This window comes from Trachypithecus francoisi, unplaced genomic scaffold (assembly GCF_009764315.1).
Source record: "Trachypithecus francoisi isolate TF-2019V2 unplaced genomic scaffold, Tfra_2.0 Lachesis_group4, whole genome shotgun sequence".
NCBI classification, from domain to species: Eukaryota; Metazoa; Chordata; class Mammalia; order Primates; family Cercopithecidae; genus Trachypithecus; species Trachypithecus francoisi.
Window position 1 is genome coordinate 116876555 of NW_022681469.1, and position 21605 is coordinate 116898159.

A 21605-nucleotide genomic window follows, 5' to 3' on the forward strand; every position below is an offset into this window, starting at 1 on the left:
GGAAGGGAGCCTTTGCCAGAATGACTGGTGCCCTAACAAATTGATTCCTGCCAAACAATAGAAATAAATATTTTCAGCAGACAGAAATGTTGGCTCAGAAAGCATTCAAATTAAAGGCTTATTTCTGAAACAAATACTTTAGGAGGAAAACATTTTTACCAGCGCAGATGAGATCAGAGCTATTCCTTTTGGCAGTGGCAGGATTATTTTGAGACTCAGCCACAACGGTTTCCCTGCCCCGTCTCGTTTTTCACTGGTGACCTCGCCCCGTTTCATGGAGACAGGGAACTGCATTCAGCTAGAGGCATGGCGAAGAGGTGGTGGCATGGTGTCCTGCAGAGAGCCTCAGTTGGACAGTCGGCCGAACTGGATTCAAATCCAGGCCCTACCTCTCCTGCTGTGATTTCGGCAAAGCCCATCAGTCATCTGATCATCAGCTTCCTCAGTCTGTGAAATGGGGCGGTGCCTACCTTACAATGGTTAATAGCGTTATCCTCAGGACCTGGGGGTCATTGGAGGCCAGCACTGTTCCTGGAACTCCCTGTGTTGATGAAATGGTCTCTACCCACCCCAGCAAATATCATTGCCACTAGCTACATGTAACTGTTGGGCCCTTGAAGTATGGCAGCTGGAGCAGAGGGAGCACATTTTAAATTTAACTTAGATGAACTATAATCCACATGTGGCCACTGGCTACCGTTTTGGATAGTGCAGTTCCTGCTCATCCGTCTCATTTCATTAGCTGGTGCCTGGAGCCAATTAATTGGTTGGAGGGTCAACCTACTACAAATCTCCCAACTCCTCTGTGCCGGATGCAGCTGTGCGGAGTTTGGGCCTGTCTGTTCTCTTTGACATCCGTCTTCTGTCTTGCAGCCAGAGCAGTGGGGCAGTGCCATTGAGTTTGGCAGAGGAATGAATATCTTAGCCACGAACTCCCCAAATCAACCTTCCTGGGTATCTCTTAATTTTCTAAGAGAGGGGTCTTGCTATGTTGTCCAGGCCGGACTCGTGGACTCTTTCTGCCTCAGCCTCCCGAGTAGCTGGGACTGCAGTTGTGCACCACCACCCGCTCTGATGTTTCTTACTTTTAACAAGTTCCCACATGTCTCATGATGTATGCTAAGTATAAAAAGAATAATAGAAGGCATGAAGTCAAGGGACTTGTTTCCCAGGCATTTGTTACATTCATGCGAAGTGAGTCACATTTATGTGAAGCCTCAGTTTCCTTATGCGTAAGACCAGATCAGCAAAGCTCCTGTGGCCACCTGTCTCCCTGGTTGACCCTGAGGCCAAGAGGAGGGGCAGGGTCAGCAGCGGGCCAGACCTCAGCAGCCCCTCCCCATCCTGGTCTGGGGGAACACAGGAGGCAGAAAACAAGTGACCTACCCAAGGCAGGCGGTGGCGGGGGAGGTCCCACTTTAACAGGAGGCAAGATGGCTGGGAGAAGGCTATGGAGAACCCAGGCAAATGGAGATTAGCAGACCCCAAGAACCATACCCCAGGGGGCTGGGTGGGTGGGGGGATTAGGGTCCTCTGGGCTCCTTTCAGAGCCAAAGATTGTAGTGGGGAGCACTGTGTGTGCCTACAAGGCTGAGGCTGGCAGGCAGAATTGTGCGTTGTTTTGAGACAACAGCCACAACAGAGCAGTAAAGAACACTGCATATAATACGGACTTTTTTTTTGGTAGCTGAAAAATGGTCAAATATCAGTAATTTCATGCGGTTTGAGTAATCCATAAAGCAGAGCCCTTCTCGTTAGGGCTGAGAATTATCCTCCCCTCTTCCTGCCACAGAGCCGGCCACGTGGCCTGCCCCCGGCACCTGCTCTGCCTTACATGTCATTATGCGTCTCCGAGACAGCGTCTCTCACATCTCACCGTTTAAATGAGCGTCTAGCAAGTGTTCTATGGAGTGCAATGCTTGTTGGATACATCTGGCATTTTCATCTTTGCAGAGTGGGTTTGTGACGGGGTGAAAAACGAAAAAACAAATTCTTGATTCTTGATGGAAATCTCTCAGCCCTGAGAGATTTTTGTAAAAAATAAAGCCTTTATAAAAGAGGCTTGTAGGAAAACTTTGTACGCATAGCTTTTGTACTCATAGACCAAATTATAATTTTTTATTCAATCTTATTTTCTGAATAGGTAATGTGTTCACTTGGTCCAAAATCAAAATTTTAGCTGGGTCCAGTGGCTCACACCTGTAATGGCAGTACTTTGGGAGGCTGAGGTGGCGGGTGGGGGGGATCACTTGAGCTCAGGAGTAACATGGCGAAACCACGTCTTTACAAAACACACACACACACACACATACACAGTTAGCTGGACATGGTGGCACATGCCCATAATCCCAGCTACTCAGATGGCTGAGGTGGGAGGATTGCTTGAGCCAGGAGTTCGAGGCTTCAGTGAGCTGTGATTGCACCACTGCACTCCAGCCTGGGTGACAGAGTGAGACCCTGTCTCCAAAAAAATAAAATTTGTATGTTTATATACTGAGAAATCTTATCTCTGCCTTTGTCCCTTTTCACCCCTACTGTTTACCCCAAGTCAGTACTGTACTTCTGTTCATTTTCTGGGGGTGTGCTGCATAGATTTAAGAGAATAGCATTTTCATGGAAAGGCTGCAGCTTGTAAGTTTCACTTAAATTTCTGTGACTGGGAGTTAATATCAAATGATCTCTCAGAACCAAGAAATACTGATACATATCAAATGTATAATAACATTTTGAGAATTTTCTTTCTTTTTTTTTTTTTTTTTTCCAGACAGAGTCTCACTCTGTTGCCCAGGCTGGAGTGCAGTGGCGTGATCTTGGCTCACTGCATCCTCCGCCTCCCGGGTTCAAGTGATTCTCCTGCCTCAGCCTCCCAAGTAGCTGGGATTACAAGTGCCCGCCACCACGCCTAGCTACTTTTTGTATTTTTGGTAGAGATGGGGTTTCACCATGTTGGCCAGGCTGGTCTCGAACTCCTGACCTCAGGTGATCTGCCTGCCTTGACCTCCCAAAGTGCTGGGATTACGGGTGTGAGCCACTGTGCCTGGCCCCATTTTGAGAATTAAAGGAACATGGGCACATAATCTTTATACGAGGTGGAGTCAGATTGAATAGCAAGAGGAAGAGAAACTGACGTCCATGCTCTTTGCACTGGGCGTTTTATGTGACTTAATCCTCATAGCAGCTCTATGAAGTATGTATCAGGCTGTCCCCATTTTACATTAAATCGCTTGCCTGGATCACTCAGCTGGGGAGGGTGAGAGCCAGGCGACCTACCCAAGGCTGTGTCTCTGGGTGGGGGGCTCAGAACCTCTCTCCCTCGTTTTGCAGTAACCAGACATTGTCTCGTATAAATTGTAGCAACCGGAAATGAACCAGGTCTTTTCCTGCCCTCTGATTTTGGTGGAAGATGTGACCTACCCAGGAAAAGCACGATGATTTTAGGAGTTTAGGTGCATGAAGCTATTTTCCAAGCATGCTCATTCTTCTTCCAATTTGGGACGCATTGCTGCCCCTCTGCCCTCATCTGTGGGGCCGAGGGAGCTGGAGTGACAGCCACAGCAGACCGCTCTGCATCCCTGTATGCCTTGTGGGAAACAGCAGAGGAGGTGGCGTTGCACCCATCTTACAGATTCGGTGGCTTGCTGAAGGCCATTCACCCGACAGGCAGTGGGAATCCGTGTTCACGCTGGTCCCTTGGATCAGAAATTCAGTGCCCTTCCCTCCACACCACGCTGTAGATACCTCTTTCCTCTCCTGGACCCGGGACATCCTCTCTTCTTCAGGGTATTAGGGACCAGGATCCACCCTTGTGGTGAGAAAACCACACCATAAATAAACACAGCCACCATACGCCATGAGATCTGGCCAAGAGGTTTCCTTCTGTTCATTCGGCCCTAATCTCCAAGATGGGAAAGCGTTGCCAGCTGCCCTGTGTAGAGATTCCTGAACACACAGCGTTTCTTATTAACCCCCCAGATAACCAGAACATCAATCTTTGGGCAAGCACTCGCTGCTTCACATGCCCAGTATCTATTTCTTTCTTTTCTTTTCCTTGTCTTGTCTTGTCTTTCTTTTCTTTTTTCTTTTTTTCTTTTTAAAATGAAACAGGGTCTTGCTTTGTTGCCCAGGCTGAGCTTGAAATTCTGGCCTCAAGCGACCCTCCCACCTCAGCCTCCCAAATACCTGGGACTACAGGTGTGCACCACCATGCCCAGCTATCTTTTTTTTTTTTTTTTGGTACAGACAGAGTCTTGTTATGTGGCCCAAGCTGGTCTCAAAGTACTGGGCTCAGGTGATCCCCCCACCTCGGCCTCCCAAAGTGTTGGGATTACAAATGTGAGCCACTGCGGCCAGCTATTCTTTAATTTACTAATGCTGACTACCTGCCTGTGATGTCCCCAGGACCCTGCAAAGTTCTGGGAAATTCATAGCAAAATACAGGCCCTGCTGGAGTTTACAGCCCATGGGGAGATGGCACCAACCCTGTGCCCAGACTAGGGGAGCTGCCACACAGCCACTCTCTGAGCTGGGCACACAGGTTCCCATCTCTTATGAGGTGAGGCAAGAGCAGGGAGGGAGTCGGGGAAGTGGTATCAGAACATTTTTTGGAAGAGAGAAAGGAAAGGTTTCCAAGCAGAAGGAAGAGCCTGTGGCGAGGTCCGAGGGGAAAGGAGGGGACCCTATTCTCTGGGGACACTAGGGGAAGGCCAGCGTGCCAGGGCAGGGTTCTGGGGGGCCCTGGGTGGTCTTATCCGTGGCCTCCAGGAAGCCACAGAAGGCGTTTAAGCAGGGAACGCCAAGTTCACGGCGGGCTTTGGCAGGGCGCACCCCCTGTCCTGGAGGACTGTGTCCTGGTTGTCTCTCCAGGCCCCCACCGCATGCCCTTGAGGACTAGGAAGCGTGCCTTCTTCTCTGCAGCAGGCTGACTCCTAGCAGCTCCCGTATCTCCAGCTTTCCTGCTTTCCATTATGCTTTTTGCCTCTTTTTCCTCACTGCCAGCCCAGGCCTGTGTGGGGTGGTGGGGTGGCTGGGAGCTCACTGCTCAGCGTTGGCAGGTGGTGTGGGTGGTGGTCATTCCCTGGGTCTCTCCCTCCCACTGTCCCATCTTTGCTACTCATCTGCTTCCCCCCGGGACCCCTTTTGGAGGTCAGTCTCACTCTGTGGAAACTCTGGCTTCCTGGTTCGAGATGCCCCCTCTGGCCCACGTGTCTGACATCACGTACCAGAACACTGTGGCCATCATTCAGAATTTTTTATGACATAGCGGTGAATCAAAGCCTGTCAGTGGGAAAGTGATGGGGAAGGATTAAGTGTCTGAGAACATTCGGGAATTATGAGGTTAGACCTGGTTCTCAAACTTATGAAATAGGCGAAAACATGAATGTTCACTTTGGGAATTCTGCAAGATTCTCCTTTAAATGGAGTCCATGAGGAGAACAAAATGAATTTTCTGCAGCGTTACGCAGGAGCACTTTTCTGGAAATGAGATTTCCTAGGACCTTGTCAGCCCTTCATAGCCTAGGTCTTCTTACTAGGGGGGAAGAAATGAGATTTTATTTGTTTTTATTTTTATTTTTTTATTTTTTGAGACAGAGTCTCACTCCTTTGCCCAAGCTGGAGTGCAATGGCACGATCTCGGCTCACTGAAACCTCTGCCCTCCAGGTTCAAGTGGTTCTCATGTCTCAGCCTCCTGAATAGCTGGGATTACAGGCGTGCCTCACCACACCCGGCTAATTTTTATATTTTTAGTAGAGATGGGGTTTCACCATGTTGGCCAGGCTGGTTTCAAACCCCTGACCTCAGGTGATCCACCTGCTCCAGCCTCCCAAAGTTCTGAGATTACACATGTGAGCCACCCACCGGCCACAAACTTATGAAATAAGCCAAAACGCGAACTTTAACGTTAGGAATCTACAAGGTTCTCCTTTAAATAGAGCCCACGAAGAGAACAAATGAACTTTCTGCAAATGAGGTATCCTAAGACCTTGTCAGCCCTTCAAAGCCTAGGTCTCATTACTGGAGGGGAAAAAGTAAGATTTTAAAATATAAATGTGTGGCCGGGCGCGGTGGCTCACGCCTGTAATCCCAGCACTTTGGGAGGCCGAGACGGGCGGATCACGAGGTCAGGAGATTGAGACCATCCTGGCTAACACAGTGAAACCCCGTCTATACTAAAAATAGAAAAAATTAGCTGGGCGTGGTGGCGGGCGCCTGTAGTCCCAGCTACTTGGGAGGCTGAGGCAGGAGAATGGCGTGAACCCTGGAGGCGGAGCTCCCTTGGATCAGAAATGAGTGCCCTTCCCTCCACACCACGCTGTAGACACCTCTTTCCTCTCCTGGACTTGGAACATCCTCTCTTCTTCAGGGTACTGGGGACCAGTGAGCCGAGATCGCGCCACTGCACTCCAGCCTGGGCGTCAGAGCGAGACTCCCTCTCAAAAATAAATAAATAAAAAAAATCAATATTTAGCCAGACTCAGTGGCTTACCCCTGTAACCCTAGCACTTTGAGGAGGCTGAGGTGGGAGGATCGCCTGAGCCCAGGAATTTGAGGCCAGCCAGGACAACATAGCAAGAACCCCTATCTCTTAAAAAAACAAAAAAAACAAAAAAACCTCATCATTTCCTTTTAGAAGTAGGCATTATGTTTACGTGCTTAAAATACCAAAGGTACCCAAATGTAGATATGAAAGACTTTCCCGCCCCCAAGTGAATGCCCAACCCCTTAATTTCCCTCCCCTGGTGCGGATACTACCAGTATCTTATGTTTGCAGAACCTTCTACCGAACCTTGTGTAGGTAGAAGCAGATTCTATGCATCTATGTATATCTGTGTATTTGCAGTGACTAGATTGATTGCTGTTGATGGACATATTTTGGGGAGGTGTTTTTACACTTTCATTACCGAGCACAGGCTTGCAGGATGGCACTTTCCCGCACGCACCACCACGCCTGGCTAATTTTTGTATTTTTAGTAGAGACAGGGTTTCGCCATATTGGCCAGGCTGGTCTGGAACGCCTGACCTCAGGTGATCTGCTCGCCTTGGCCTCCCAAAGTGCTGGGATTATAGGCGTGAGCCACTGTGCCCAGCTGGTGTTTTTTTTTTTTTTTTTTAATAGAAACGGGGTTTCACTATGTTGACCAGGCTGATTTTGAACTCTGGACCTCAGGTGATCTACCCGCCTCAGCCTCCCAAAGTGCTGGGATTACAGGTGTGAGCCACCATGACTGGCCTTGTTTTCTCCCTTTTCTAAGCCCCCCATCTCTGTTTTTGTCCCACTGTCTGGTCCTGTCTGTCTTGTTTCACCTGGCAGTCAGGGTTGACTTGTGATTTACCTGCGCATCCCTGGAGCCCCTGGCCTGGTGGGGGATGCTGGTGGCAGAGTGAATTCGGGTCTGAGGCCAAGCATGTGTCTCTGAGAATACAGAAAATGAACTGTGATGTAGTGTTTACCATGCCACAAACTTGAAATACATCATCTTGATTATGTCCAGAGAGAGGATCATTTGACCACAGCCACACAGGTTACAGCAGGGATGGCGCCTGGAGTCCAGGTGTGAGCTACCACACCCAGCCCACATACACTTCAAAGATGAGCAAATCCAGGCTGAGTGCAGTGGCTCATGCCTGTAATCCCAGCACTTAGGGAGGCTGAGGTGGGAGGATCACTTGAGGCCAGGAGTCCAGTCAGGTTTGGGAGGTTGAGGCAAGATGATCACTTGAGGCCAGGAGTCCATTCAGGTTTGGGAGGCTGAGGCAGAAGGATCGCTTGAGGCTAGGAGTCCATTTCAGGTTTGGGAGGCCGAGGTAGGAGGATCACTTGAGGCCAGGAGTCCAGTTCAGGTTGGGGAGGCCAAGGCAGGAGGATTGCTTGAGGCCAGGAGTCCAGTTCAGGTTGGGGAGGCCGAGGCAGGAGGATCGCTTGAGGCCAGGAGTCCAGTTCAGGTTGGGGAGGCCAAGTTGGGAAGATTGCTTAAGGCCAGGAGTCCAGTTCAGACACCACCGTTTGAAACGTCTTGAGATGTTTTCAGTAGGGGGCTGGAAGAGGTGATGGAAAGAGGCTGGTGGGTGGTCTTAGGCCCACCACGTCTTTCTAACCAGAAAACCCTCCATTCATCCAAATGATTCTGTTGTTGGAAATGAAACAAAAAATAAAATGCTCTTAGGACCTTCCTGTGCAGGAACCATGGCCGACCTTTCCCTTTTTGTACAAGTGATCTATTTTTTCACTAACAAAACCATTTAAGATTTCTATATAGGATGTGCTGTTTGATTAGTTTGACAGCTAATCCCCCAAGAAACATCAGATGAACTCACTCTTTGGACTAAAGTTTGAGATAATAAAATGAGAATACTTGTGTTGCTGGTGTGGCCAGCCCAAGTATGTTTTTCTCACCAGCCCAGGGGTTCTGGGGGCAGGAGGTGTCCTTTGCAGGCCTAGAAGGACCCACCCTGTGGGAGCCTGGCCCTGTGCCTCTGCAGAGAGCACATGCAGGAAGTCTCAGTGGAAATGGTGGGGATGCCTCCCACAGCTCACACTTTAAAACAAACAACTGACAATTACACTTTTTGTTTTGTTTTGTTTTGAGACAGAGTCTTACTCTGTTGCCCAGGCTGGAGTGCCGTGGCACAATCTCGGCTCACTGCAACCTCCACCTCCCGAGTTCCAGCGATTCTCCTGTCTCAGCCTCCCAAGTAGCTGGGATTACAGGCTTACACCACCACGCCCAGCTAATTGTTTATATTTTTAGTAGAGACGGGGTTTCACCATGATGGCCAAGCTGGTTTCGAACTCCTGACAATTACAATTTTTGAGACAGGTTCTCCCTCTGTCACCCAGGCTGGAGTGCAGTGACTTGATTATGACTCACTGCAGTCTTGACCTCCTGGGTTCAAACAATCCTCCTGCCTTAGCCCCCAAGTTACTGGAACCACAGGCACCCACCACCATGTCCAGCTAATTTTTGTATTTTTTGTGGAGATAGGGTTTCGCCATGTTGGCCAGGCTGGTCTTGAACTCCTGGGCTTAAGCGATCTGCCTGCCTCGACCTCCCAAAGTGCTAGGATTACAGGTATCAGCCACTGTGCCCGGCCCACATACACTTTAAATGTGAGCAAATCCAAGCCAGGCATGGGGGCCCATACCTGTAATTCCGCACTTTGGGAGGCCGAGGTGGGCAGATTGCTTGAGGCCAGGAGTTCAAGACCAGTCTGGCCAACATGGCAAAACCCCCTCTCAACTAAAAATATAAAAATCAGCTGGGCGTAGTGGCTCACACCTGTAATCCCAGCTTCTCGGGAGGGTGAGGCTTGAACCCTGGAGGTGAAGGTTAACCAGTGAGCTGAGATCACGCCAGTGCACCCTAACCTGGGCGACAGAGAAAGACTGTCTCAAAAAAAAAAAAAAAAAAAAAAATAGGCATATCCAAATGGATCTCTGGTCTTATTAAAATACTTATTTGGGAAAAAAATTTTCCCACAATTTCTGTTAAGCAGACAGCTGGTTACATGGTAGTTTTGTTTGTTTGTTTGTTTGTTTGTTTGTTTTTATTATACTTTAAGTTCTAGGGTACATGTGCACAACGTGCAGGTTTGTTGCATATGTATACATGTGCCACGTTGGTGTGCTGCACCCATTAACTCATCATTTACATTAGGTATATCTCTTAATGCTATCCCTCCCCCCTCCCCACTACATGGTAGTTTTTAAAATTTTGTTTTTAATAACGTCTGAAATGCCTGGCTGAAAGTCTGGAGTTGGGGGCAGAGAGAAACTTAAAATGTTAGGAGCTTTGCCCTTTGAGGAGCTGTCAGAATTGGAGAAAAAACATCCCAGAAATTGTAATCAGTGAGGAAAACAGGATTCCAGCTATCCAGAGCGCCCCGGCTGTACACCAGCATCATGGGATGAGGGATGCCTGTGTGCACGTAGTCCTCGGTTTCTGAGCTGAAACAGCAGCAGCCAGGCCGACTTGGTGATAGGCTCGGCCTGCCCCTGTGGTGGACCGCCTAGGCCTTGGCCTTGGTCTTGGCCCTGTGGTGGATGATCTGTGCCTTGGCCTTGGCCCTCCAGTGGATGATCTAAGCCTTGGCCTTGGCCTTGGTCCTGCCGTGGATGACCTGAGCCTTGGCCTTGACCTTAGCCCTCCAGTGGATGACCTGAGCCTTGGCCTTGACCTCTGAAACTCTTCTATGCAAGGATGAGGCTCCCGTTGGTGACACCCACTTGCTCAGTCTACACCTGGGAAGCTCTTGGTCAGCTCGGCCTATTGACTTGGGTGAGAGATAGTTGCCATCCAGCAAGTGCTGGGTGTATGAGGTGGACTGGGCCACACGACTGCAAGGGGCTGGCTGGTGGGACCGAAACCTGACCCACGTGGGTCCTCATTGCCTCCTGACATCAGTCATCCCATGATCTCTTGGAAAGATAAAAACACATTTTCTGCGTTCTGGTGCCTCTCCTTGCCAGACATTTTCTCAGTAAAGTTTCTGTCTCTTTCAGCCTTGTTGGAAGTGCCAGGTTCTGAGCCTGTCAGTTTGCTGCTAGCCTGCCAGCTTCCAATGACCTGGGACCTGGGACCTGGGACGAGGGACCTGCGGGTGTTTCTAGCTGGAGAGGAGTTCTAGATAGTTCTGAGCAGATACCCTCCTGTGTCTTCCTCGGGAGAGTTCTGGCTTGGCTGGTGGTGTTTTCTGTGACCAGCAGTGGCCACCGCCACCACCAAGCCCTCCTCCCCTTCCTCCTCCTCTATCTCCATACGCCCTGAGACTGGCCAGTGGGCAGCATATTGTGCAAGAAACAGCTGTTGTTTTGACAAAGGACATACTCGCCTCACTTCTTGCATCACCAGACCCACGAGGCCGTGGATTCCAGGCCTCTGTCCCTGCAGGTGGACACACAGACCGTAACACAGAGGCTCACGTGTTCTACACTATGCATTACAGAAAGTATTACTCCCATCACCACTTGTGTATGCACTTGTTCACATTTAACAGGATCGTAAAAATTAATAGATAGTGCAGTTTTTCCAGCTAGATAATGCATGCAAATGGCAAGACAGTCCAAAGATACACACTGTGGAGTGAGTCCCTCTCCCCACTGGCCCCTCTGGAGAGAGCCAGGCACGGTCACAAGTTTCTTCTGTATCTCTCTGGAGATAATCACAGCCTATGTGAGCATATGGATGGATATTCTTTTAAACATTGTGTTGCGGTTTTCTTCTTGGCTTGGACGTATCTGATGATTATCATGTCCTTTACAATACACCGTGTTTTTTTACATTGCAGGAAAACCTATGAGGGGCTAGACCGACAGGGTATTGCTGGGCGTGGAGGAGGTTGGGTCCAGGTTTTTTGCTCTTTGTGACTTTTTCATGCCTTTCAGATGTGATGACTCTCCATACGCCTTCTCACACGTGACCCGTGACTCATGGGGCGAGGACCCTGCATTTGGGACCCCCACCTCCACCTCCCCAAAATGCATTTCATTCCCTTGTTAATGTGTCATTGTAGTTGACGCTTTGAGGATAGGCAGGCTTGGTAGATATAAAACAGTATTTGGCTTATGTTTAATCGCTGTCTCCTCCCACAGCCTGAGAACGCCTTAGCGTCCTTCAAAAAGGATTTGGTGGTGCTGTTTTTTATGTGTGTGTGTGTTGTTTTTAAAAAAATTTTTTTCCAAGGGACCTGGTCAAAGATTTCAAGCCTTAAATCTGATCAACCCAATCTGGGGCGGCGGCAGCTCAGTCTCTCTTCCTCGCTGTGCCAATCTGTTTCTGTGGTGGCGGGTGGCGGCTCGGTGTTAAATTTGGAGACCCCCGTGGGTTTCCCATGCCGACCTGCATATGTCTGCAGGCTCAGGGAAGGGAGTGCCGCAGATCCCCGTCGAGTCCCCGACTGGCAGCAGCAAGTTGCCACAGGCGCACTGGCTCTGCAGCCCCGGGATCAAGGTGGGTTCACCTTGCACCGGGCCACCTGTTTCAGTTCCCTGCTCCCCCAGGCAGGCTCCCTGACAGATCAGCCCAGGGAGGGGCAGGTGGGGGCCGAGGGGGATGGAGGGGGCCCACAGACTCCCTGCTCATCTGGCGCCCTCCCCAGCGTTTTCCACACTTGACCCACTAGATGAGAAGCTGGGGGTCGGGGCTGGGACCTCACAGTCCCCTTCATACCTCCAGCGCCTGCCGGCTCAAAGACATCAGTAGACACCCACCGATTGGGTAACTGCCCCCAGCACCCCCACCCTGCGAGGCTTCCATGCAGTGGGGGAAGTAGGGACCCCCGGCTGAAAGCAGTCATGTTCTTTTTTGTTTTTCTCCTAAGTTTTCTGTGTCTGTGTGCGATTCGAACGAAACATCAACTCTTTTTTTTTTTTTTCTTTTTTGTCATATTTCAATATTGGCTTTCTTCCCCGCCTTCTTTCGAAGGCTCCTTTTATAACTTCGGCTGCTGCTGCTTAAATATAGATGTCGAAGCCCTCCTCCCTCCAGATTGTTTATATTTTTGAAGAGCCTTCTGCTTCGCTGTGACTGCTCCTCTCTTATCTGTATCCCCCGTTCCACCACATTGGTTTCGGTTGCTCTTTTTTTTTTCCCTGCCTTCCCTTAACTGGGATGTGTTTCAAATGTGGTCTATCAAAATGTTCAGTGTTTCCCTTTTTTCTGCAATAGCTTTGACATCTGTTCTTGAATTCTAGCCCACGTTATTCCTTAGGACTTGTTTGCCCAAGATGTGCCTGAATGCCAGAAATACTAAGGGGAGAAGAGTGTGGTGTGGTGGTATCTTCCCCTCATTGCCTGGTTTGTTGTTTTATTGTTGTTGTTTTTTTCTTTCCTCCCCTGCTTTTTAAAATGTCTACGATTTCTTTCTTTCTTTCTTTCTTTCTTTCTTTCTTTCTTTCTTTCTTTCTCTCTTCTCTCTCTCTTTCTTTCTTTTCTTTCTTTCTTTCTTTTTTTCTTTCTTTCTCTTTCTTTTCTTTCTTTTCTTTCTTTCTTTCTTTTTCCCTTGGAACATCTCGCTCTATTGCCCAGGCTGAAGTGCAGTGGCATGGTCTCAGCTCACTGCAACCTCTACCTCCCGGGTTCAAGCGATTCTCCTGCCTCAGCCTCCCAAGTAGCTGGGATTACACGCCCGCCACCATGCCTGGCTAATTTTTGTATTTTTAGTAGAGATGGGATTTCGCCATGTTGACCAGGCTGGTCTCAAACTCTTGACCTCAGGTGATCCACCCACCTCGGCCTCCGAAAGTGCTGGGATTACAGGTGTGAGCCACCTCGCCTGGCCTATCTATGATTTCTATGATTTCTAAGTTGACAGCATGTTTTCATCCCATCCGGCATGGCCCAACCCATAGTGGTACCAAGGAAGCATTTCCCAGCAAGAACTTGTAACATGTAGGTTTGCTGGTTTACTTTTGCCAAGGAGGAAAGCCAGTGGGCCTTGGTGAGGTGGGTGGGGCGAGGGGGTGGCAAAGGAGAGGCTTCTTGGAGTGTGCTTCTTGGAGGCGTGGGGATAAATCTTGAGTTCTGATTTTTCTCACCGTTCAGCCTTTGAAATGTTAGGTTCTTGCTCTGCTTGGACTCAGGGTGACGGTCCCCACCGTCGAGAAGCCAGCTGGAGCAGCCACCTTGGATCCCAGCAGAATGGGCCGCTGTGTGTCTTTAGTCGCCGAAGCGACTCGGCAGGAAAACAGGCCTTTTGGTGGCGACAGCAGTGTGTCCTTGGGCGCCTGCTGTCAGCCTGGAACACCATTCTGGGGCCATCTGCTGCAGGCTTGTTGGAAACAGATCCTCTTGGCAGCTCTTCCCAGAATTTCCGAGGCCAGGGCACAGGTTCTCTGGCGCGTTGATTATCGGTTTGTTGCGGGGAGCAGAGCCCAGAGCCCTCAGTCCCCTGGCGGGTTCCTCGTGGGGGACCCACTCCTGGTGGTCCTCAGCGTTCTTGCGCAAGTAATGTGATTTGAGAATAATCGCCAATGCCAGGTGCCTCGTTTCCGAAAAGTGGTTGGAAATAATTATTCTTGGAATTTACGTTTTAAAGATCCCTCTTGAAAACTAATCATAGATTAATGGTCTCGAACATGATGCTTGGCCTAGAGTGAGCTCACCATAAATATTTGTTGAATGAATACAAACCAAATATTACTCCCAGAGATCCCAGGCCCACAGCGTTGAAGGACGGCCACCGGAGGCCAAGGAGGGGATAGCTGAGGAGGGAATAGCTCAGCAGAAGGACTAGAGCCCAGGGGAGTGGCTGGAAGGGACCCTTCCTTGGCTGGAAGAACAGGCGTGGAGCAGCTTGGGGAGGCGGGTCCTTTGGGCATTGGCCTGATAGTTGTGGCTGGAGCAAAAAAGATGTTTCTATGTATTCTGTTACCGGAACAAAGTCATTTATGGCGGGTACATTGAGGCACGACCCATGGCATTGAACGAGCTTGGTTTTCTCAACCACTGCACATGGGACGGACGAGGGATGGGTGGATAATATAATGTTCATTTCCCTGCCTTCCCGCCGCCCTCCAGCCCCTCCTCTGCTGATGAGTTGACGATCCCTAGAGCCACTGGGGTCTCTCCCCCGTGTTCTGGTCAAATGCAAATAGGACCCTCCTCTAGTACACAGTGCAATTACAAACTCCCTTTTCCTTTCCTGTTTCCCCCAACAGAGAGAACTCGATGCCACCGCAACGGTATTGGCGAACCGGCAGGATGAAAGCGAGCAGTCCAGAAAGCGGCTTATTGAACAGAGCCGGGAGTTCAAGAAGAACACTCCAGAGGTGAGGCGGGTGACTGTCACAATTGCTTTGAAGGGATCTTAGAATGCTGGTGCATATTCAGGCGATGCTCCGTGAGCGTTTCATTTTCATCAGTTGAATGCGCGGTCGGCAAACAACCCGTTTCTTTCCCCGGATGTCTTCAGCCCCGTTTCCAGCAGAATGCATGCCACCCTGCAGGCCGTGGGGACGTGGAAATTGATAGGTTGTCTGGAAGTATGAAAGCCAGAGCTAATTCCAGGTGCAGATACTGGACAAGCTGGGTCTGTAAGAACATATGGACAGATGTGTGGGTGTCTCAGACCCTCGAGTTCGTCCCAGACCCTGTCCCATGCCGGTTAGCAAGCCACCGAAGTCCATAAGGGATCTTGTGGGGTGGAAGGCCCTCGGGGTCTGCTTCCCCGGTGCTGGGGCAGTGTCTGAAGGCTGCACGCATCTGGGCATAGCAACGCGCCTGACGCTTCTTGTAAAACAGACATTTCGCCTGCTAGGCCTTTTAAATGCCTCTCTGTTTCTTGAAATACGCCATAAAGGGCAGTGGAAATGTGCTTTTCACATACTCCTGTTTTTTTCTCTCGTGAATGTGCAATCGGGGGGACAGTGTTGAGTTGCTGGGGTGGTGTTTTTCTGCTCGTTTCCTGGGCCCCTTCTTCCTTCCCTTCAACCCTATCAGAGGCTTAGTAAGAAAAAGAAAAAGACCCAAGCGTGTTGCAGGCAGATGAGCAGTCGCGGGAATGGCTTTCCGGGTGACGTCTGCCAGTTTGGTCCCCGTGGTACTCATGCCGTGGTCTCGGACCCCAGCCTCTCTTACACCTTCCCTTTGTATGGGAAGGGGTCGCAGCAGCCCACAACTTCGGCCCGGCTTCCGGGCTTGGGGAATCTACAGCTCTTGGCTCCTCCATATAGGACACAGGAAGACGCCTGGAGGCGAAGCTCCTTTCTAAGAGAGATGCCCCTCTCTTACATAATATTGCTGGGAAATTATATGTGAATTGCATTTTTAAAAGCAGACTCATTTAAAATGTTTCAAAGGAGGCTTGCTAGTCAAGGGAGTGCTGGCATGAATCATTATGGAAAACAAATTAATAACCTTTTGTCTTCAGAATAAATATTTTGGGAGAAAGCTTGGTAGCAGAGTGGAAAGAAGGCAGCCTTTGGCCACAGAGCCAGCTAAGGGTTCAAATCTCACACCCGCTGCTCGCCTCCGCCTGCCCCTAAATGTGGGTACTCCGTGTTTCACGAGACCAAAAATGAAGATGGGGGTCACTGGGGGTGCTTGGGGGTTGCAGCCTTCTCTGCCCGTGTTGGGGAGTAGGGGGCCCTATTCTCTGTGTCAGCCTTGCCATGAATAAAAACAAGAGGAAAAAAAGAGCTGGGGACAGAACATCCTTCTTCTGTTGCCTCCAGCGGCTTCAGAGCAGACTTTCCTGGAACTCTGGTTTCCTGAGAACTTGTCCTTGACTCAGTTTCCCCAGCCCAAGCCCCACCACATCCATCTCATGAGCTCTGTTTCTGTAGCGAGTGGCCGTCCGCCGTTCTGTATTCACTGCCCTTTCCTCGGTGACCACATGTCCACCGGTTTCCATAGAAAATCTTAGAGGTTTGGCTGGGCACAGTGGCTCACACCTATAATTTCAACACTTTGGAAGGCTGAGGTGAGCAATCACTTGAGGTCAGGAGTTCAAGACCAGCCTGGGCAACATAACAAGACTCATCGCTGTTATAAAAAGAAAAAAGAAAACATGATTAAAAAAAAAAGAAAAGAAAATCTGAGAGGGGCAAGGCCATCCTTCTGAGGCCACGGACAATAAATACACGAGTGTAATCAGCCAGAGAATGAGGCTCCAAGAGGCCTGGATTCCCGGGTGTTCCTCAGAAGTCCCCAACTCCTAGTGACAGTGGAGAGGAGCATGTCCCCCTTCGGTCACCCTGTCTGTCCTGTATGGTGTGCTGATAAATGCCGCTTGTACTCTGCTGAGCCCTGTCCCTCCATCGTGCCTTATGTCGAATTCCACATTAGTTACTCAAAGACACCTGGCCTTAAACTTGGCATTATCTCCTTCTGATCCCAATAAATGGAGGAGGCTTGGGCAGGCGGCAGCCTGGTAGGTACCTGCCACTTGGGGCATTTCTTCTCAGGACACATTTTTAGACTCGTCTTCATGGAGAAGAGGGCTGGAACCCACCTGCTTGGCCCCGACCCCGCCACTGCCAGTGGGTGGAGGGTGGCGCCCACTTCCTCATCTTTTGCTGTAGTAAGGAGGGTCTCACTGCAGCCTGCGGTCCTGGGGAGGTGGGGAGGGGGGAGCTGGCTGTAGGCTTCTGCCCCGCCGGCCCCATGCACTTTCCCATCCAAGGGCCAATCTGGAAATCTGTGGAGCGCCCATGCGGGAAGTCCAAGGCGAGACCTACTTCACTTGTGCCAGCAGCCAGAGCCTCCTGCTGGAAACTTCTTTTAATTTTTTGATAGAGTCTTGCTCTGTCGCTCAGGTTGGAGTGCAGTGTCACAGTCTCGGCTCACTGCAACCTCCGCCTCCTGGGTTCAAGCGATTCTCCTGCTCCAGCCTCCCAAGTAGCTGGGATTACAGGCACGTGCCACCACCACAGCCAGCTAATTTTTGTATTTTTCGTAGATTCACTATGTTGGCCAGGCTGGTCTCGAACTCCTGACCTCAGGTGATCCACCCACCTCAGCCTCCCAAAGTGCTAGGATTACAGGCGTGAGTCACCGTGCCCGGCCCTCCTGTTGGAAATTTTGAAGCCACATAAGGCCAGAGCGGTGGTGGGAGCCGGAGGCTGTGGCCGGAGTGTGCTGAGTGTGCAGGAGGCGGGGTTCCCTGCTGTTCCCTGTGACAGCAGGTGTGTGTGAGTGGGGGGGCTGTGACAGTACGTGTGTGTGTGTGTGTAGATAGCACATATGTGGAGCCTCAGCTCAGTGCCTGGCCTGCGCCCCGAGGGGACATTGGGTCACCATTTGTTTGGGGTCTCAGTCTTGAGGAGCCACCACTGCCCCGACACTGGTTGTTCCTCTGGCCACACCACAGGATTGATTACTAATCATGGAGGTGACGTTGGGATGTTGCATGTGTAGAAATGGGGCTTGCTTAGAGCTTTCGCCCGTGGGGTAGGACAGCCTGGCTTACCAGAAGGAGGGTGTCCTCTTCCCTATGGATGCAGCCCACGATCCTCACGGCTCCATACCTTCCAGGGCACAGCGTGGCAGAGCCAGGGCTGGTGGTGTTCCTGCTGGTATGACACCAAGAGTGTTGATCTTGGTGGAAATGCCCAGGTCTCCTTTTGTTCTGGGAAAGGAGGAAAGGTTCTTCGGTGTCTGATGAATGTCTAAGGTGTTCCACGAGGAGGATTAGGCACCCGTGAGGGTTCACTGGGGAGTAAGGTTCATCTGCCGTTGGAAGATTTCACCTTCTAGACTGGCTCTTCCCCAATGTCACTGGGAAAAGCTCTAGTCCAGGAGGGAAAAGGTGAGCTCTGATGGGGACGTGGCCAGGGAGGGATGCTTTGTGGTGACTGGGACTCCGACAGGTGGGAGAAGCCACAAGAACATCAGGAAGTGAGCGCCAAGATGGCTGGAGCCTTGAAGGGTTTTTCTGGGGACAGGATCCTGCTCTGTCACCTGGGTTGGAGCACAGTGGCACGATCACAGCTCACTACAGCCTCCAACTCCTAGGCTCAAGGGATCCCTCCATCTCAGTGTCCTGAGTAGCTGGGATTACAGGCACGTGGCACCACAATGCCTGGCTAGCCTGGCTATTTTATTTGATTTTTATGTTTTTTTTTTTTTTTTGAGACAGAGTCTTGCTCTGTTGCCCAGGCTGGAGTGCAGTAGCACGATCTCAGCTCACTGCAGCCTTCACCTTCTGTGTTCAAGCATTCTTCTACCTCAGCCTCCTGAGTAGCTGAGATTACAGGCATGTGCCACCACGTCCAGCTACCTTTTTTGTATTTTTAGTAGAGATGAAGTTTCACCATGTTGCCCAGGCTGGTCTCAAACTCCTGACCTTGTGATCCACCCGCCTCAGCCTCCCAAAATGCTGGGATTACAGGTGTGAGCCACCGCGCCTGGCCATAGGTTTTAAATTTTTTGTAGAAACAGAGCTTTTTGCTGTTGCCCAGGCTAGTCTCAAACTCCTGCGCTCATGCAGGGTCCTCGCACTTCGGGCTGCCAAAGTGCTAGGATTACAGGCACGAGCCACTGCGCCCGGCTGAAGGTTTTCTGTTTAGAATTAGTTTTTCAAAGTTTCAGTTTTATATCATTAGATTAATATATTTGTCATCATTTGATACTGTCTTTTTAATCCAGAAATTGTAATTTACAGAAGATTGCAATTACTCTGCAGATAAAATTGTGTACATTTTCTTTGAATCTAAAAACAGAGTCCCTTTGAAAGAAAAACGTTTTTAAATGTTCTAACTGAACATCCATTCCCTATTGAATTAAGAATCCATCATGGAACATAATAGGCAGTGGAGTGTTTCTAGGGTATATTGCTTTCTATATTTTTGGGGTTTTTTTGGGAATATAGTGGCACAATCATAGCTTACTGTGGCCTTGATATCCTGAGCTCAGGCGATCCTCCCCTTATAGCCTCCAGAGTAGCTGGGACTATAGGTGCGTGCCACTACACCCTGCTAATTTTATGTTTTTTGTAGAGACCGGGTCTCGCTTTGTTGCCTAGGCTGGTCTCAGACTCCTGGGCTCAAGCTAAATCTCCCACCTTGACTTCCCAAAGTGTAGGGATTACAGGTGTGAGCCACTGCGCCCAGCTCTACTTTTTGTATTTCTTACCGCAGGCGACATATTTAGTAGCTGTGTTTCTTGGGGTAGATAACCTCCCAAAGCCCCAGTTCTGTCATGTATAAATAGTGTAACGACAGGGCCCCGCTCACAGGGTTGCTGTGTGCACATATGTGTATGTACGTACCGATGTGCGCGTATGTGATGGGCTACACACAGCCTGTCCCTAGAGTTTAGCTTATGTGCGTTACTAGAATTAACCGGGGAATACTCACCGTGTAACTCACGAGATGCAGTGGATTTCTGTTCCTCAGAGCTAGCTCGGGGAATTTCTATCTTTTATTTTATTTTATTTTGTTTGTTTATTTATTTATTTATGAGGCGAAGTTTTACCCTTGATACCCAGGCTGGGGTGCAGTGGTGCCATCTTGGCTCACTGCAACCTCCGCCTCCCAGGTTCAAGTGATTCTCTTGCCTCAGCCTTCTGAATAGCTGGAATTACAGGCACCCACCACCATGCCCAGCTAATTTTTTGTGTTTTTAGTACAGACAGAGTTTCACCATGTTGGCCAGGCTGATCTCGAACTCCTGACCTCAAGTAATCCACCCGCCTTGGCCTCCCAGGGTGTCAAGTGGCATGAGCCACCGCACCCGGCCTTAGCTCGGCAACTTAAAAAAAAAAAAGAACAAATATGGGTAGTTTCAGCTTAAAGTGTTTCAAAAGTCGGTTTATGGCCAGGCACGGTGGCTCACGCCTGTAATCCAAGTGCTCTGAGAGGCTGAGGTGGGAGGATCACTTCAGACCAGGAGTTTGAGACCATCCTGGGCAACATAGTGAGATTCCATCTCTACAAAAAGTCAAAAGATTAACCAGAATAGTGGTGTGCACTTATAGTCCCAGCTACTTGGGAGGCTGAGGTTGGAGGATGGCTTGAGCCCAGGAGGTTGAGGCTGCAGTGAGCCATGATCGCACCACTACACTCCAGCCTGGGCAACAAAGTGAGATCCTGTCTCAAAAAAAAAAAAAAAAAAAGCTGGTGTGTAATAACAGTTAATCATCTTACAAATATTTATTGAACACCTTCCATGTGCCAGACAGTTTGGCCCTGGGAATAAAACCCTATCTCCATTCTTTTAAAAGTTCTTATCTTTCTTAGCAAGCAAATAGAACCCAATGGCAGAGCGTGTTAAGTGCTAGGATAGAATGACTGGAATCTTCTGACTGTAGACTTTCCCCACAGAAACACTCTTATGTCAGCGGTGATAAAGTTCTCTGGATAAGCCACATATGGCTCAGTAACCCTTTTCATAGATAAACAGGTCTGCTTTTTGAGCCTTGGTTCTTAACCTTTAAAATATCCATGAAAGTTAATGACCTACACCCCTGAGAAATGCACATGTTTGCAGTTTCTGGGGGGCTCCCAGACACTCATCCATGCAGCCCTAGTTGAGAACACAGTTCTCTGGGCCCATAGTCCCAGTTTCAGCTCACGATTCCAGGAGAACCACGTGGGTCACCTCCACCCTCCACCTCCTCCTTGTGCCTTGGGGTGGAAGGGGATGAAGGAGGGAGGAGGGGGGACTCTAGAGCTTTGGGGTGGGTGACAGATGAATACCAAGGCCTGACCACTGGGCAGGGACAGGGTGTGCCTGGCCCTGGCTGTGTGCTGGGGAGTGGGAGACGGGTGAAGGAGCAAGGCCACTTGATGTGACAGGGGGCTCCACGGGCTGGCAGCAAGGGTGGCACCTCTGCACTGGGCTGGCCACAGCGTGTCAGGAGGGAGCAGCGGCAGCTTTCTGGAAGCCTAGTGGTGTTAGAATCATGTATGTGAGCAGTGGAGGCTGTAAGCCTAGCTCTTGCAAACCCCAGAAAGTGTCTCTTAGCTTTTCCGTTTGCCATTTGCTTTTCCGTGGCTTTGATCGTGGCCGAACACCGATTTCCCACGTGTGTGATTCCAGAGTTCTTCTGGAGGCGAGATCACAAGAGGTCTGCAGCACGTCTGACCTGCAGCCCCGGCTCACTGGCCTGGCTGTAGGGAGTTAGTGGATGGAGAGTGGCTGGGCAGGTTGGAGACCAGGTAACCCGG

At 50.0% G+C, this 21605-nt stretch overlaps 1 protein-coding gene across 16 annotated transcripts in view; it reads left to right on the forward strand.

Annotated features, from left to right (window-relative positions):
* The window catches only part of CUX1 (cut like homeobox 1), a 517458-nt gene that overhangs the window by 89175 nt on the left and 406678 nt on the right, over positions 1-21605 (forward strand). For 14 of the 16 annotated variants that reach the window (XM_033192564.1, XM_033192563.1, XM_033192550.1 and 11 more), the window contains exon 2: positions 14655-14765. In XM_033192564.1, the coding sequence (XP_033048455.1) occupies positions 14655-14765 (111 nt within the window). Of the gene's footprint in view, positions 1-11301; positions 11947-14654; positions 14766-21605 lie in introns of those variants that run through there. The other 2 variants (XM_033192549.1, XM_033192561.1) reach the window with 2 other exon arrangements.